General features: G+C 35.2%; 1 protein-coding gene across 3 annotated transcripts in view; it reads left to right on the forward strand.

Moving 5' to 3' along the window:
• LOC135222824 (uncharacterized) overlaps positions 1-16,257 on the forward strand; it is a 273,561-nt gene extending 257,304 nt beyond the window's left edge. For 2 of the 3 annotated variants that reach the window (XM_064261136.1, XM_064261134.1), the window contains exons 5-9: positions 7,306-7,425; positions 9,951-10,075; positions 10,445-10,642; positions 11,678-11,770; positions 14,763-16,257. In XM_064261136.1, coding sequence (XP_064117206.1) covers positions 7,306-7,425; positions 9,951-10,075; positions 10,445-10,642; positions 11,678-11,770; positions 14,763-15,330 — 1,104 coding nt within the window. In that variant the 3' untranslated portion in view covers positions 15,331-16,257. Of the gene's footprint in view, positions 1-7,305; positions 7,426-9,950; positions 10,076-10,444; positions 10,643-11,677; positions 11,771-14,480; positions 14,660-14,762 lie in introns of those variants that run through there. The other variant, XM_064261135.1, reaches the window with a different exon arrangement.
• Positions 16,258-18,187: the final 1,930 nt, after the last annotated feature.

Here is an 18,187-nt window from a genome sequence, read left to right on the forward strand (position 1 = left end):
AGCTATTTCTTTTGTGGAAAATTTGCAATAAAAAGACACTTAAAAAAAAGTTCTTAAAATGCTGTGAATTACGGTGCATTTATATTATTTAAAAAGCTACTTGTAATATCAGAAGGTAATCTCTATCAGTATCATTTGTCTTACGGATGGAAATAATAAATTTTAAGTATTGTGAATATCCATGACTGTTTAATGAAGCAGGACTTGTATTGAAGATTTAATTAATTTTTTTATGGATTAACAATGGCCCGGCAACCCGCTGTTCATTCAAGTTAGATACCCTATTACTAGCTTTAATAGTCTTGTATTGAAGTATTCATGAGAAGGTTCCTTATGTCAGGATGCATTCCATGAATGACAACTGTTACACCTTATGGATTACCATAAACCACTGGTTCCATGCAACGTAAAAACACCATACAAACAAAAACAAACAAACTGTACAAGTCCGAAGAGTGTTGCAGTTTCCATTTTATCTAATTAATGCAAAAACGAAATCACCTAATAGAGAGGTAAGTCTCTTTCAGTGAGATTGCAAGAGTCTCGGAGAGTCGTGTATGTAAACCCTCCTCCTCCGAGTGAAATTATGGTGGGATCCAAATTTAGATACAATTTCCCCCTCTTCTCCGGCGATTACACCCACGCATGTCTTCTCTCTCTCTCTCTCTCTCTCTCTCTCTCTCTCTCTCTCTCTCTCTCTCTCGGTTTGTCTCCCTTTGCTGACCTTTCTTAAATATTGGGTTAAAATGATGAAGCTCTGATTAGGGTGTCGAAACATTACTCCCACACATGAGCAAAGGTTAGGGGTTAGTGAACAAAATTCTTTATTTCTCCTTTTTAGAATTGTTTGCTTATCCAGGAGAGACATAAGGATGTGTGTGGTGCGGAGGTTCTTTAAGGATTTCAATAGAGAGAGAGAGAGAGAGAGAGAGAGAGAGAGAGAGAGAGAGAGAGAGAGAGAGAGAGAGAGAGAGAGAGAGAGAATGGATAATTTTCGCGAAATGAGATGCTCCCTTGATCAGTTTTGCTTGTGTTGCTATTATTGTTGTTAGTCTCAATTTAAAGAAAATTATTGCAGATTTTCCCAGTAATATGAATTGAGATAAGTTTGGAAATGACTTTGGTATTATTATAGTTTTTGCAGTTGTTTATAATTCCAGGCGATTCTCTCTCTCTCTCTCTCTCTCTCTCTCTCTCTCTCTCTCTCTCTCTCAATTTGATTCATCATTGTTTGCTTTGCCTCTTACCTTTGTACTGTAAACGCGGAGTAAGATTTTTCCGTTGGTAGTTATATGGTTATGAATTTCATATTTGTTTTTTCATATGCATTTCCTTTTTCTTTTGTTGGACAAACTCAACATGTCCCTCCATGAACATTTTTGTGGTGGTAATGGCTGTAGGATTTTTGCCATACTGAGCTGTTTTGTAATTTTGGTGAGTTTTGTGTACATATTGACATTTCGTATTCCGGTAATAACTTAATTAAACTATATTGAAAAGCCGTAAATATGTTATTTAAGGATATTTAAATTTGTCTCACTTTTTCCTGTCTTATTTGGTGCACTGGTCATGTTTTTGTCTGTCTGTCTTGTCTGTGTCTGTCTGTCTGTCTGTCTGAAATTGGGTCGGAGATTGCCAACTGTTCTTAATGAGCTACTCTGTATTTTAACTTCATTATTCCCAGAAATCTTCCAGGCACCAATTTTCGGAATCCTTTGAGATTCTTCTCGTTGCGAGATATTCGGCCACTTACAAAATGTTTCATCTATCGCCTATTTTGCTTCCTGAATCGTTTAACCAATAGCTTGTCGAGAAAGTTGTGCTTTGTAGAACTGTCATCAAGACGTCTTTCTCGCCGTGACATAGCGGGATTCCAATTGGAATGTTCGTCTCGCTGACTGCATCAAAAGAATCTCGGACAAAAAATGTAGGCATTACCATCAAGTGACAAGGTCGGTCACACAGAGCAGCAGTTTGACCTCCTTTGTGCATGACAAATCTCCCGATCAGATCACTGTTAGAACGTTTAGCTTGTCTTTTTTTTTTTATAGGAAACGTGAATGAGTGGTTGATTTTTAAGGAATGTTGAAATGATTCATTGAAAACAGTTGACCGTTACATTTTTATCTGGAAGAACATTCTATGCGTTAGGTGACTATTTTAATAAAGGTTTCATCGTTCTGACAAATAATCCGAGTAAAAGTAATAATCATAATGCATTTTATAGCGCGTAAAACGTGCATCCATACGGAACGGGATGGAAAGGACATTCGCTTGCTAAGCATCTTCCAACATTCAAAACTCCCTTATTTGGAAAACGAGAATGAGGATAAAAAGACGAAAGTATAGTATGAAAAAGTGAACATAAATATTCAAAATGAATAAAGCCAAACAAATCAGTAAGTAAATAGATATTGTGATGTATAATCAGCAGTTATGGTCGAATTTTTATCGTTTTTAATATTTGGGATCTCCTCTTTCTGTGTTTCCCTTTACTTCCCTTAACTTCTTCCTACGAACACCATATTCTTTGGAAGCTTGAATTCCAAGTCAGTGTCCCCTTTGGGCTTGTCCCTTATGAATAGGTTTCATCTACTGAATAATAATAATAATAATAATAATAATAATAATAATAATAATAATAATAATAATAAAAATAAAAGTCAATAGTACCGTAGTATTTTTTAAACCCTCGATGTTCTCTGTTGATTTCCCTTATTTCTGTTCTTAGCTGTTCTTTTGTTGTATATTTTAGTTAGGTGTCTTCCTCACCTTTGAATCCAAGTGTCGCACAGTAACCTAGAAGAGTTACCTGGGCAGGTTTTACACCTAGACTTATATTTTAATTTCTCTATGATTCCTGAGACTCGGCGGTAACCCTTACCTCTCGCCTGAAAGGTCCGAGGTTCAATCCCGCCGGCGTGAGGAAGTAATCTGTTCCTATTTAGGAAAAGGTTGCGGGTTACTTCCGTAATTATTATTATGGTCTTGGTTAATACTCCACTGCATGGTTTGATTTACCACCAGAGCGAATTCATGTTTCTTGATTCTCTCTCTTCTCTCTCTCTCTCTCTCTCTCTCTCTCTCCTCTCTCTCTCTCTCAACTCGTGATGGATTACTCATGGCTAAGTCTAGTTAGAACACGAGATATGAGTACATTGTTAATGATTTTGCCTTGATAGTGATTCTTTTGTTCCCAGCCTTTTTCGTGAAGTTTTGTTTGCTCTTGTTACCCTGCCCTTTTTCGCAGTAGTTGCTTTTGTTTTGTGTGTGTGTGTTTTATTTTATTTTATTCCTTCATATAATCTTGTTCTTATTTTTGTTTTTCATAATGCTTTTTTTTTTTTTTTACTATATCTGCCTGTTGTAGTTTTTGCTTCTATTTTTTATATTTGGGTCGTTCTTCAGTTGTTTGTGATATTGTTTTTCTGCCATTTGCTCTGCTGTTATTTCTGTCATCTATATGCATTTTTCACTTTACATTTATGAGAGAGAGAGAGAGAGAGAGAGAGAGAGAGAGAGAGAGAGAGAGAGAGAGAGATTATTCCCTTTTATGTTGTTGTTGTTTTTGTACATTTTCTTTTCTCTTCCCCTCCGCCTTTCAGTAGTGAGTTACCGGTGACTGTTTTCTGCTTACGGAAGCTGTTCGTGACTGTCGTCACGAATCGCGAACGAAAACGTTGTGAGAGAGATGGCGCGTTTACCAGGGCCCCATCGAATTGCCTGTTTAATTGGGCCATGTTAATTAGATTAAATCCAGAACGATAATGACAGCGGGATAACCGTGGCGTTGCGTGTCAGGCACGGGATGACGATGGGACTGTGCCCATGTGGCAATTACTCTTGGACAGTCGAGCCAAGGTATATATATAGAATAGTCGAGCCTCATTTGTGTTTTGAAATCTCTCCAGCGAGTAGCTACCGAGCGTAACCCTCTAGGTATGATGACGAGGGACCACCTTTATGACAAATAATGATAACTGATATGATGATGCATTGTCAAGAACAATAATTATATGTAGCATATTATTCTGCTTGCTTGCACGGACCTTCCAGAAGTGGTGTGGTGAAGTGCGCTGTGCGTTCCCGTAGGATTTTTGAACTCTTGTCTTGAGACGCCAATTATTATCACATGTCAGCCTTACTACTACTGATAAAGATTTTGATTATAATAGTAATGATGAGGGTTGCTTGCCCAATGACAACAAAAATAGTAATAGTAAAAGTCCTGAGAGTCAAAGTATGATAAATACAACCGCAATAGTAATAATTATAAGGGAAAGACGAAAAATATGTGAATAATACAGAGAACTACTACTTTATAATGTCGAGAAATGTGGTGTTGATCGGATGAAAAAGTTTAATGAGAATTAATAGCAATTATTTGAAAGTAAAATTGAATTGTATAGATTTAGATGTTAGATATTAAAATAGAATTGAAACATTTGAAATTGAATTAAGATTGAAAAAATTAATATAAATTAGACGAGAATAAGATTAATTGAAATAAAGTTGGATTAGATTTATTAATACCAAATTAAATTAGACTGATTAATATTGAATGAAAGTAACAATTAACACTAAAGGAAAAATATCGGACTTTAGTGGAACAAAATTAACGGTCGTTAACTTTAATGGCATGAAATGACTGAATGATTTTCCCGTGACAGACAGCGTTGGATAAGCTTCTGTCATTTGTACCTGAAGCAGGTGCAGAAATACCTTGTATTTCTGTCCTATTTTTCAATGCAGAGGCCGGGGGAAGGGGCAACCGAATGGAATGTCCTTTTCGATCCCAGGGCCGAAGTAGTATATCTGCTTGTAGAATTACATTCTAATAATAGCAGAGTTCAGCCAAAAAATTGTGGAAAAACTAGCACGGAAAGTGAATTTTTAAAGATTTCTGTAGGCGGGGTTATTCATGGAGGAACACTGGCAGGAGATGTTTGTTAATAATTTTTCAAAACTATGAAATTTGTAGACATTTTTCAAGTTTTTGAAATTTCACTTACTATTCTTCTTTTTTATCTTTTTTTGGTGAACTGTTACTTATTACAATGTGATTCCATTGTCAGTATAGCAGTATGGTGCAGTGTGTGTTATATATATATATATATATATATAGATATATATATATATATATATATATATATATATATATATATATATATATATATATTATATTCTTTTTTAAAGTATTTGGATTTGTGGAAATAGAACAAATTGAAAATGGACAACCTTTTTATGCAGCTCACACACTCATACATACATACATTCGTGGTATATATATTATATATATATTAATATATATATATATATATAATATATATATGTATATGTATATTATATATATATATATATATATATATATTATATATATATAACATATATATATATATATATATATATAAAATATACTATATATATATATAACATATAAACTATTACATGAAAAATTATTGTACGTATGTGTGTGAGCTATATACATAGGTTGTGTTTGGTCATTTTCATATTTAGTCAACCTCTATAAATACGAACACTATACACAATAATAATTAAGTACTTTACAACCTTTCAGCATTCATGGCAGCTTGGCTGTTACGCTGATGTCAGTAGCTGAAACATTGTCATTGATAGTTGATATATATATATATATATATATATATATATATATATATATATATATATATGTATATATATATATATATATATATATATATATATATACATATATATATATATATATATATATATATATATATATATATATATATATATATTATTCCTCGCCTTATTTGAAAACTGCTATTGGACGCTGGATAGCTTCCTTCATTTTATCTTGTTCTGCAAGTCTGCAACATTCTGTAATTTGTGCACTGCACCCTTGGTTCAGTAAAAGCCAAGGGGACCTATGTGCTCCAAGGTAATATTATTTATACCTATAATTTATTATGATCACGGCCTATAGTCCACTGCTGACGTCTTGAGTAGTGATTGTTGGATCCTGCCAACCACCATAATTAACTGGAAACTAATTTTCCCTGCCACTTGGATTTGCACTCCAGACGTGGAGAATTGTTAATCAATTTGCATTTTGGAGAACCTTCAGGAATTAGAGTGTAATTGTCAGGATATTCTTACTTTTCGTTTATCTCCTCCTTTCTGGACCATCTCCGCTTTTTGTATGTATGTGTTAATGACCTTGTCTTTAATTGTGTAGTTGTTTTCTTTTGCAGGAATGTAAGAGTGAGTGTTTCATTAATTATTGTATTATTGATGTTCAGGTGTTATTTCTGTCTGAGACTTATGTATTAAAATTAGGCTTTTTTTTTTCAGGGTATTTTCTTTGTCCCCTTGAATTGACTTTGCACACCCCTTGAAGTTAGATACTATTCCACCTTTTGTGGACTTAGTGTTGTTTTGTGAATACTATTTGATAAAAGTTGAGTGTATTGTGTGGTGGTCAAACCAGCCATCACAAGTGATTAGAGTCGCTGTTACTTGGAAGTGCGAGTTCCGTTTGTGAAGGGACGACGACTGGCTTCGTCGCTTTGGCTCCTGTTACTTATCAAGTGATTTGTTGATCTTTTGATTAGTATGTCTGTTTACAGTACTTCTAGGTTCATTTAATGGAATTCCGTGATTGTGTTCTCCGTTTTGTATCTTTTATTTTGTCTCAGTTTTATCTTTTCATTTTGTTTCCGAAGGTTACAATTCATTGTGTTATTTATGCGGCAACAGTTTCTGATATGACTCAGCTGTTATTTTTTATGTACATTTGTTTTGCTTTTTAGTTTATTGTTTTTTTTCAGGACTACATTTCCCGTAGGAGGGTAGTTCCGTCAGTGGACCTCATGCGGTGCACTGTAGGCATTACTTAAGGTTCTTTTCAGCGTGCCTTCGGTCCCTAGCTGCAACCATTTTCGGTCCTTTTACTGTACCTCCTTTCATATTTTCTTTCTTCATCTTAATTTCCACCCTCTCCTAACACTCGATTCGTTGTACAACTGCGAGGTTTTCCTCCTGTTACACATTTCAAACCTTTTATGATCAATTTTCATTTCAGCGCTGAATGACCTCATAGATCCAAGTGCTTGGCCTTTTACCTAAATTTTATATTCAACTCAGTTCAGGACTAGATTAGCATTGTTTTAATTTCATGCCCATCATACGCAAGAAATTTTTGACGTGGAATCCTTCTGATGAGGTGAACGACCTCCTCGCTCGCTGAATTTGAATAGGCGGACGTTGTGAACGACAAAGAAACGAACCCCTTCATTAACAGTCACCTTTCTTCTTTGACAGGCAGCGCATACAGTATTGCAGCAGCAGGAGACGGGGAAGCCTGTCTACAAGGTGAAGAACATCTCCCTCAACACCCTCTGTCGCTCCTACGGTGCCCCCGTCAATCCCAGAAAAGACCAGGTAGGAATTTCGGGAATGGCATCTGTTATTCACGTCATGCTATAAAGTACTCTAGGGCAGTGACTCTTAACCTTTTTTATTACCACGCCCCCTCTTCAGAGTTAGTCCTTTCTTTCACACACACACACACACACACACACACACACACACACACACACACACACCTCATCTATGAGTCCAATTCCCTCCCAGATTTAAAGGAAAATAAAAAAAAATAAAAAAATAAATATGAATAAATAAACACATAAATAACAAACAAATAAATAAATAAATAAATAAAAATAAGTAAACAAAATAAATGAATAAAAAAAATAAATAAATAAAAATAAATGAATAAAAATAAATAAATGAAAAATAAATGAATAAAAATAATTGAATAAATAAATAAATAAAATAAATGAATGAATAAAAATAAATAAATATACAAATAAATAAATAAAAATGCATAAATAATGACACCAGAGAAAGAGAAGGGGTTTCGAGAGAGATGAAGGGAGGTAAACAATCACCAAACATGGTCAACCCAACGAGCCTAACTAGAGTAGTAGACTCTAGGAAAGTACCGTCATAAGGGGACACTTTTGCATTTTTTCATAAACTTGTGACTATTAGTTCCTCACTCTTGTTAAGAGAATAACGAATATAATTAGAAAACTTTTTTTTTCATTTTTCCCTAGGGCTCGCGCCTCCCCTGGAAATTGCTGACACCCCCAGGTTAAGAACCACTGCTGTAGGGCCTGTGTTGTGTTGTATTGTCCTATATTATAATACTTTCTCTTCGTTATTTTGTATCTTATTCAGTTATGATCTATTGCACCTCTGATTTTTTGTAGAGAGAGAGAGAGAGAGAGAGAGAGAGAGAGAGAGAATATATATATTATGAATGGCTTCATCTCTGTGGTTTCAAATTTACCTGTTATATATCCTGTTATCATTTACATGATGGTGCCGTTTGCATTCAGACAGAACAGTGATCACTCGTCTTTTGTTTTTCTCGGCGTCTTCCTGCCCCTCCCACCTCTGTTTGCAACCTATAGGAGTCGACTAACTGTGAAGTGCATTATTCACTGTATGTCAACAGACGGTAGGTTCTTGAGGAAACACGCCCATGCTGTTGCGCGGAGAGAGAGAGAGAGAGAGAGAGAGAGAGAGAGAGAGAGAGAGAGAGAGAGAGAGAGAGAGAAACCCAATTGTTATGAAATTAAAATCTGGTTTGGAAGAAAATGTTCGGCGGGTAGAGAGAGCGGACAATCGTTAGAAGTGAATGTTGCAGAATGACGTGAGTGAATGTTAACATGAGCGGCCTTCCGGAATACTGTAGCTCCGGACGACCGAGAAACTAAGAGATGGATGCGGGTACAAGCAGAGAGAAGCCGCGAATCGTGTTAGTGAAAAGAAAATGCAGAGACGCTTATAGGTTTCCGGAACTGGTTTGAACTCTGCCTATGACGCCTGGATTTCACCGTTAGATATACGTATGTTACTTGTTTATCTCTGAAACATTACTTTCGAAAGAGTGTCCTTGAGCACAGACACTATTACGTTCAGAAAATAATGAGCTTGTTCACTCAGACATGTGTGTGTGGTGGAGGTGAATCAGATTAATTTGTATACGTCAAACTCCTCAAGTGCCGCGACTCTTAAAATGTTTAAACTTACGCTCACTCACGTACGCAATCAAATTTGCGCATATCCGAAAAAGAATGAATATATTATTTAGAACTACAATGGGGTTGACTTGAAAAAGTCTACATGCGTTGTAAATTGATATGGTTAATTTTTTTTTTTTTAGAAATAAGTCAACTTTCAATGGACGGTACACATGCAGCCACATGGGCAAGAGTATTCGCAAGCACATATTCATCCCCATGTGTATAATCTTATCCCCTGCAAAAGAAATAAATTTAACGCACCTATCTTGGCGTTATGAAAGGAAGTATTGAATTACAGGTGCCAATTTTCTGGCGTTAGGTTATTTCTCCTGTCGGGAGTGAAAGCAGGAAGATCTTCGCTTGCAGTTTTCTGAACTTCGGTGCTTTCTAATCTAGTCTTTCGAATCTTGTGAAGAAACACTATTTCTTTTCGTCCGTGGCTTCGCTGAGAGAATAATGATGGTAATCTGGGATGTGAAATCTCGGAACCTTCCTGTTTGTTTCTTGGATCGGGTAACCTGACGCTTTCAAACTGACTGGTTTGTTATTACTTGGTAAAGGGAGTCTGTTGACCCTTTTTCCTGTGGTTCGTTTTCGTGAAAAAAAGATGATGTAGATCATTTGTCTGTGCCCATTGTCGTGCTATAGTAAGATACAATACGATAATTATACCAGTCTGATTAGAAGATGATCGTCTACTCTCTCTCTTCTCGTCTCTCTCTCCTCTCTCTCTCTCTCTCTCTCTCTCTCTCTCAGTCCTTCTTTTATTGCTTTATAACCGTAATGCATAGCGGCATAATCTAGTGAGGTTTTCCATTTAATACCTGCCATCATCTTATCAGCTTTGTCGTAAGATTTGAAAATGTCTTACAGATGAAGAACGTTTACCGACGAGATCAAAGATTTTGGGCGCGGCGTCCTTTGACGGAAGACATGATTGTGTATGCAGCATATGATGTGATTGCCTTGGTTCCCACGGTACACGACGCAATGAAAAGGTAGGATCTTGGACGCACCCCATTATTTAGTTAGAATTTCTTGGCTTCAGAATTTCTTGGCTTCATATTTATGTTGTGTAAATTGTAAATATGAAAGTTGGTTTTCATTGATACTTGACAACGTAAGTGGAAAGGAAAAATGTTTATTGCTTACATCACGTTGAAAAGAAAATTTTTCACAGTATTACATAAGCGAAATTTCACCTTTTTTGTTGATTTTTTTGACAATGATCTTACCATTTTCAAGTCACTCATTGCTTGATTTTTTTCTTCATGTTGCAGGCTTTATTCCATGATACAGTGGATAGGGCTTGCTTTTGTAAGCAGCTTGCCTTTTTGCATTTCCTTAAACGTTTTCTCTGTTTTCAGACAATTAGATCCCGGATTGATGCCACTATTTGAAGAACTTTGCCGCGAACAAGTCGAGTCGATGATCCAGCCAGACGAAGTAAAACAGAAGAAGAAGCAGCGTAAAATTGAAACCGAAGTTGCAGAGTTAAAAACAAAATTAGCAACAACACAAGCGAGAGCTATTGTTTTATCCAATAGGGAAATCAGATTACTCAGGTTAGTGAAGATAAGCTTTAAATGTTATTGTTATTTAGGCAGAAGACTCTCTTTTAAAGAAGTTAAATGAAAAAGGATTGTTGCATTCAAATGTGTTAGTGTTATCAGTCTTTTTTTGTATTGATCCTTCTTCTTTACTGCCTTCCACCAGAAACTTTTCTATATTAGTTGTTCTTTCATATAGAAAGATGAACATTTGATGGTAATTCTTTGAATGAATATACATCAAGATTGCAAAGTAATTCTGATGTTTATTAAGAAGTCTTTCAAATCATTGTCGTAATAAGGCATGGGTTGTCGAAGTTTCGTATTCCTTGAGGTGTTCCTTTGGTAAATAGTTTCCTGTGTTTCTTCTATTCCACATTTTGCTCTCGGGCTGTACTGAACAGAGTTAGGCAGGTGATTCACTGGGAAGAAAGTCTTATGCTCTGATTGGGGGATGAGATTTTTTCTCATAATTCAGTTTTTCAGAGCAACGGGGATGGTATTGGCTGCTTTACCTTGTATGATGGCTTGGCTGCTGGTATTTCCTGGAGAATATTTTGGTTGGGTATGATGGGGATAACAGTTATTCAGCTGCTCTGGTATTGCTGGTACCCATGAATGCTTTGCTTTGTTGGCACTCTTGTTGTTGGAGCCATTACCACACATACATTTTACCAAATGTTAAACCTAAATACCATTATAGCCAATTTCTTATTTATCAGTCAGTATAGAAAGAATATGAGGTCTTGTGGGTTATGTTGCTTCGATTTCCTCTCAAGGGATGAGGACCAGCAGATTAAGATAATATCATTGAGTTAACTTGAAACATAATTATGAAGTACATATACGGATGGTAAACTGTAAATCCAATGTCTTTAAAAAATAAAAAACCAGAAAAGTTTATTAGCAGTTAATTTATATTTCCATTTGTACTTTCATGAATTTTATAAAATGAAGTTAAAGGTCAAGGAACATTTTAATTTCAGTGGTCACTGTGAAGATCTGCTTGAAGAAGTTGCATAGTTTCTAAATAAATATTCAAAATTTCAGATATCTGGAATTAAGTGATGAAGAAAGAGAAAAGCTCGAGGGATCTTACAAAGTTGCTAAGAAACTAGAACGCCTTCAGAACAAAAAAGACAGGTATGTTTATGGTGATTTTTTATGCATGCTGTTGATGCATTGCTTATGGCATGGTCAAATTTGTGGAGTGCTTTCATGCCTGAATTTTGATAATGATTGTATATGCCATGGTCGGTGTTGGTATTGTAAAATGTCCATAACAAATTTTTGTCCTCAAAACTTTCTGTTGTAACCATTTAATATCTTTCATTTCACTCTCAATCATGTCGCTAAGCCTTTTGATTTGGTCTCGGTGCAACAAATACATCTGTAGAAAAGGAGTGCTATATACTCTTCTCTAATAATAAGATATTTCAGTGGTATTCTGTTTTAAAACTTTCTTGAATCATGTGTACAGTTACAAGTGAATTGGTTCATAATGCCCATAAGTTGCTCTTTACCAAAACTTAAGTGGCACATTTCAAAAATCTTTATTTTTTTTACTGTGGTGGTACTGAAATGTGTGTACATTTGTTTGAATAAAAATACTTTACTTGTGAAGAAAAGCCCTTAGAAGTTTCATGTGTATGTACAGTAGAACCCTGATCCTTAGCTGTATCAGAACTCAACATGATCAGATTTCAACACGAAATGTCGATTAAATTTTGCATCAGAGCTTGAACAAAAATAGGAATCTGACCTGATGAACCATATGATTACGTAAACAAAAGTGTTTCAGTCAGTCACCGCTAGTTGGCATTGTTGGTGGCATTGTTGTTTAAAGCCAGCTCACTCTGCTGCTATTATTTTGAGCAAGTGCACATTTGTACAGGAATATTTCCTTAGTTTTTATGGCTTTTTGTACTGCATTTTGATTGTCATGGTTTGCAAGACAGCCATTGCAGGCAAGCAGAAGAAAAAGTGCTAAGAAGTACATTGAACTTAAGATTATTGAAAAGTATAAAAGAGGCATTTGTGACTATTTTTATATTTTTTTCATATTTTATTAATTTACTATAATAATTAGCCTTGTTTTTCAATGTTTTACTAGTTTTACTATAAGCAACAAGTTTTGGGCTTAGCCAGTAGTACAGTACATAATATACCTAGCCTAGCCCATGGCGCTTGGTCAACCATCGGTAATACGGCCGCATTGGACGTTGGGCAGTTTTTTTATACAGTATATGTACATTTAAAAATGAAAAAAGGACATCTAATATGATATGTTATTTTACTCTAAACTTATTTCATTGTAATTCAGGTGTAATGTTTTGTATAAAAAGGCAAAGTTCTGGTAATAACTTGTGGTCAAGAACAGATGAATCCATTTTCAGTTATTTCTTATGGATAGAATGGATTCAGATCTCGACTGAATCACATCTCGATGCTTTTTCTGGAATGGACTTATTGACAGTTTGATGCAAACTTATAATAGTTGTCAACGATTTGTCATTAAAGTGTGTACCTATTGTCAACACTGCCTTGCTCTGCATAATAAAAGCATACTTGAATTTCTACCAGATAGCTTAGGTGTAATTCGTTGCTTTACCTCCTTTGCTATTGTTGTAGCCAGAGTTAATTTTGCTGAGATGTTAACTGTAGTTGAAGGTTTTTTTTTTTTTATAATCTGAACTTTTATTTGTGCTATACTATGCTTGTATTGTATCGTGCACAATATTAGTATTTTATGTATACATATATGTACAACCATCTTATTTGCTCTCATGACAGTGACTAATAACAATAAACAAATGGTTAAGAAATAAGACTCATCTATGGGTAACTAAATTATAGCAATGTTAATTCATGTAACTTCTGTGGCTGATTGTGAATAATTGAAAGCTTTTATTTCTTGATTTTTTTGCCTATAGCACATATGCTGTACGTATTAATGGCATTGTACGTAATGGTTATTACCAGAAAATATACTTTACCTTGAACGTGTCCAATTAATATGGTTTCTTGTTTGCACATACACTTATGTATATACATACAGCATACATAGTATCTACTCTCAATTTTTTCTCTATTTATTCATATGAATCATGATGAGTTATAGTGTTCTATTTGGTTATGGGGACACTGAAAAAGCATGCAGAGGGTGAATTTTGGTATCATTGCTATAAGTTTACAGTGTGACTCTTATTTGATCTTTTAATCTTCTAACTAGCATTTAAAGACTATAATTTGGTAGGTATTCAGTGCATTGCTGTAAAAGAAAGTTTGGTGCCTTATTGTTGATATTGTTGGGGATTAAGTTATCAGATAGCGAAGAAAACTAGTACGTATTTATTTTGTCATTAGTTGGCATACTATAATAGTTATTTATACTTAAAAGTTACAATGATGAATCATTAAAACTAGTTTTGGTTGAAATTTGAGGAGAGGGTAAAGCAAACAGTGTCTCAAGGCATTGAAGATAATTTAGGTAGTTCTTTATTTTCTGATAAAGAATAACTCAATTTTGTGAAGGATTAACTACAAGGCCCTAATTTAATAAATTAGAACTCAACTTGCTACCAGAATCCAATTCATACCATGAAATAGTGGTTGTTACAACAAAAACTATGCTTCAGCATTGTTTTTTTTTTATTTCAGCGTATAAATTTGGAGCACTTAGCATGTAGATTTAACAGTGTTTAATTGTAGTTGCTGCTTTTAATTGTATGACTTACATCATGCTTGAATCTTTATGAATGCTTATGCATATAAGAATCTTCTTTCAGCAAGAATCCATTATCACAGCTTTAAACGATATATTTATCAGTGTCTTTGATTTGCTTTCTTTTAGAGTTCTCAACTCTGCTTCAGTTGTTTTAGCTTCATTGCACAAAACAATATGTTTCTGCCACATCTCAGCATGGATATGAGTTGTTCATTGAGCATGTGAAGTTGATATTCTCAGCTATCACAAACTTTAAGGTCTGATGCAAGTGTTTTCCTAAGATGGTGGTTTGCATCTCCATTATGTAAGTACACTATTGAATATTTATAACTTTTGATGTATAAAGTATTTAGAAGACTTCCATCCATATTCACATAATAATAGTGATCTTTAATTTTTTCATTGCAGAGACGAATCTCCGGATAAAAATGGTGATGATGATGATGACAATAGTGATGAAAATGATGAAGATGATCGTGATGGTGTGGAAGAGGGTGAATACCCAAGTCTGAGCAGTGTGGGATCAGGAGGGTCAGGAGGCTCTGGGGGTGGCTTGCTCTCACCTCGTTGTGATGGAGAAGGGGAAGCAGATGGCTTTGGTGGCTCACCATCCCTTGCTACTAGCATGAGCATGGTGGATCAGGTACTTAGCAATGGTGCCATGGACCGATTAGAGAAGATTGATAGACTAGAAGCAATATTAGCAGCAGCTACACAAGTTTCTGATCCATCATCTCCTGTAGGTACAAATAGCAGCTCAACTGCTCCATGTTGCTGTCCTTGTCATGGATATTCTCAGGGAGTTTCTGTCTCTCCCCAGACTTCCCCCCCACACTCCTTTCATAGTAATGTGCCCCCTGTGTCTACACTATCCAATAAAGCTGATGCTCAGTGCCAGACTCTCAGTACAGGCGATATTGTGATCACCAAAGTGTTCTTCCCAGATAGTCCTGACAATGTTAAAGATAAAAAATAACAATATTGTACAGTGTGTATATAGTTTTGTATATTTTTAATTCTTCTTGAGAGTGTGGTTATGACCACAGTGTGATAGTTAGATGGTACCGATTGGCGGCACCTGTGATAGCAAGCCCATGATGGGTTCAAGCAGCTAGCTATAGGGTAATTCACCTACTTTAGGTATTTTATCAAAAGACTGACGTCCCTTTATTTTATTTGGGGAGAATGCTGTGTCTTATGTAAAATACCTTCTAATGGTAAAGTATCCTCAACTACCACCAGACATCCTGGTGCAGAAACTAACTAAAGCTTTAATACTACTCCCCAACACAAGTGACACTACCAAAGTATTTTATCATTTTTCCAGGTACTTATTTTGCCAGATAATTATCATTATTATTATTGTAATTCTTTTTAATCTATTGTTATTAGGCACTTATAATAAATTCAGCTTACTTCAATGCTGAAGTACTGCTAGAGTTGGGATGCTTTTTTAGGGTTGGGAGCATATCATTATCAGATGCCTTCTCTTAGGTATATTAGTTTTATTTTCAGTAACAGAAGAACTCAATAATATTTCTAGAGAAATATTTCATTGAGCATAGCAGGTGAGGCCAGGTAAGACCCAGACTTACCTGAAAATCCCACAGGAAGCCTTCACCCCTGCTCGCTATAAAATGAAAAAAAAAAAGATACATGTCTTTGAAGCTCTAGATTTGTGTTTACATCAGTTTTGTTTTTATCCTGAACCATGCACCGTATTTTACATTCCAACCATTTTAGTAGCATAATGTAAAGAAAGAAGACCAATACAAATGCTAAACTAAGGTCATAAACTACTGTCTCTGGGAAAATGTGTATGATTCTTATGAACTCTGTAGAACAAAGGTTTTGACTCAAATGAACATTGGTGTGTTATTAATAAAATATTTTTAACCAAGTTTATAGTTGTTTATTCTTACCCTGTGGTATAGACTGTTACATTTGAAACAGTGACTATGCTTAAGGAGAACCTGTGAAAATAGCTATCCTTTGGTTATATTTAAATTCGTGTGGTATATGAACAAAGTAGATCTTAAGAAGCTCTATTAAATATAAAAAAGCAGTGTAACCCTTAAAACCTAAAATACAAATTTTAGTATCAGACATACACTATACAAACAAAAATTTCACCACATTAACTGCCACAAAAAAAAAAATTACAACTGATAAGTTTGATGAGGTATTATGATTTGTACCTTTTAAAATCTTTTATCACTCAACAGTAAGTTTTGCTGGGAAGGAACGTCATTAATTGGAAGCATTAGACCTGCTGAAGACAGTTTTATTCAACTTTCAAGGCACCAAGTGAGCAGAAGCGAGGGCAACTGAAGGAGACAATGGGCACTGACAAGAGTCGAAGCCTCAGATGCCAGTTGCTCAACTGGAACTGGGCTTTTAACAATTTGATCAACAGGAGCTTCGTATTAATGCTGTTCTCCACTAACTGGAGCAAGATGAATGGAAATCATAATATTTCTTCCACTGGGAAATTGTACTTGAGTGTAAATCAGGTATACTTCAGAACTTCAACTTCATCTACCACAGATCCATACTTATTAGGTATGTTGAGTCTTAAAATCCACTTTAGCATCAGTTAACCTAGCTGGTACACGATCCTCAGAAACCAGTTTTCTGTAGAAGTTAAACAGCTTGTGTTGTGGAGTCATATTAATTGATTGGTTACAATTGGATACATTGTAAGATTCATCCAAAACAGCCTCCCAGTGAGTGGTTTTTAGATTTATAGATTTCAATGCTAAGCAAACTGTCTTTTCATATGCTGTATAATACTCCATTGCCCATTATATGTAATCATGTATACCAAATATAGACGACATTGTTGACATCAGTGGAAGTTGATACATCAATACAGGGATATGCAAATGGAACTTTGATGTATTTATTAGCAATTAAAATGGTTGAGATGCTGGTGTCTTAGAACTTCTAAAATCAGTGGTTCATTTTTTAAAGGATTGCTTGACATGAGTTTTGTTGCCTCAGAACATGAATGGACAACTGATTTAAGATTTGTACCAGAATAGAGCATTCAAGTGATGTCTGATAAAGCAATGTAACATTTAAGCTTTATTTGTCGCCATGAGTTAGAATCGTTTATGTACTTTAGTGCATCTACAACACTAAATTCTTACCAGAATTTTGGTGTTTTTACTAAAAAACAATCATTCCACACTCCATTTTCTTATCTGCATATTATTCCTTGTTTTTTTCTGTTTTTAAATATAAATGATATTTTTTTACCTGATGAGGTAGGAATGTTTCCCAATGAGTTGGGATGTCACTTTTGCACTGTCTTCACATTGTCATACATTTCATTTTCAACTAGAGAATGATTTTCTGTGAAGTCAGTCTTTTAGACAAAAAGCTTCAGGTTGACTGCTTTGGTTCAGAGAATCCTGATGGGTTCTGGCACTTGGTCTTCAAGACCTAAATTTCATAATCAATCAATCAATCAATTAGAGAAGTGATTTCTGAGCATTCTAAAGCATCTGTCTCATCCACAAGAGAAGCAGAAGAGTCTGTAAGAAGCATTGCTGCATTGGCTATGTTGTTCTCAAGGAGTGACAACGTTCACTTGTCCCACAAATGAACTTTTATTTGATCCAAGAGGAGTAATGAGTGATCACCCCAATGGCACAGTGAAGATAATAGGATTCAAGTGTTTTGGTAAATCCTGTATTCCCTGTGTCATTCTATATTAACCTCTAGACAGCAAAAGCAGTATGGAATTATTCCTCAGGTTTTGTAACAACTCCATGGTCTGCACATATCAGATGTAGAGTGCTGGAAATACTGTAGCCAGCAGTCATCAC

This window comes from Macrobrachium nipponense, chromosome 8 (assembly GCF_015104395.2).
Source record: "Macrobrachium nipponense isolate FS-2020 chromosome 8, ASM1510439v2, whole genome shotgun sequence".
NCBI lineage: Eukaryota > Metazoa > Arthropoda > Malacostraca > Decapoda > Palaemonidae > Macrobrachium > Macrobrachium nipponense.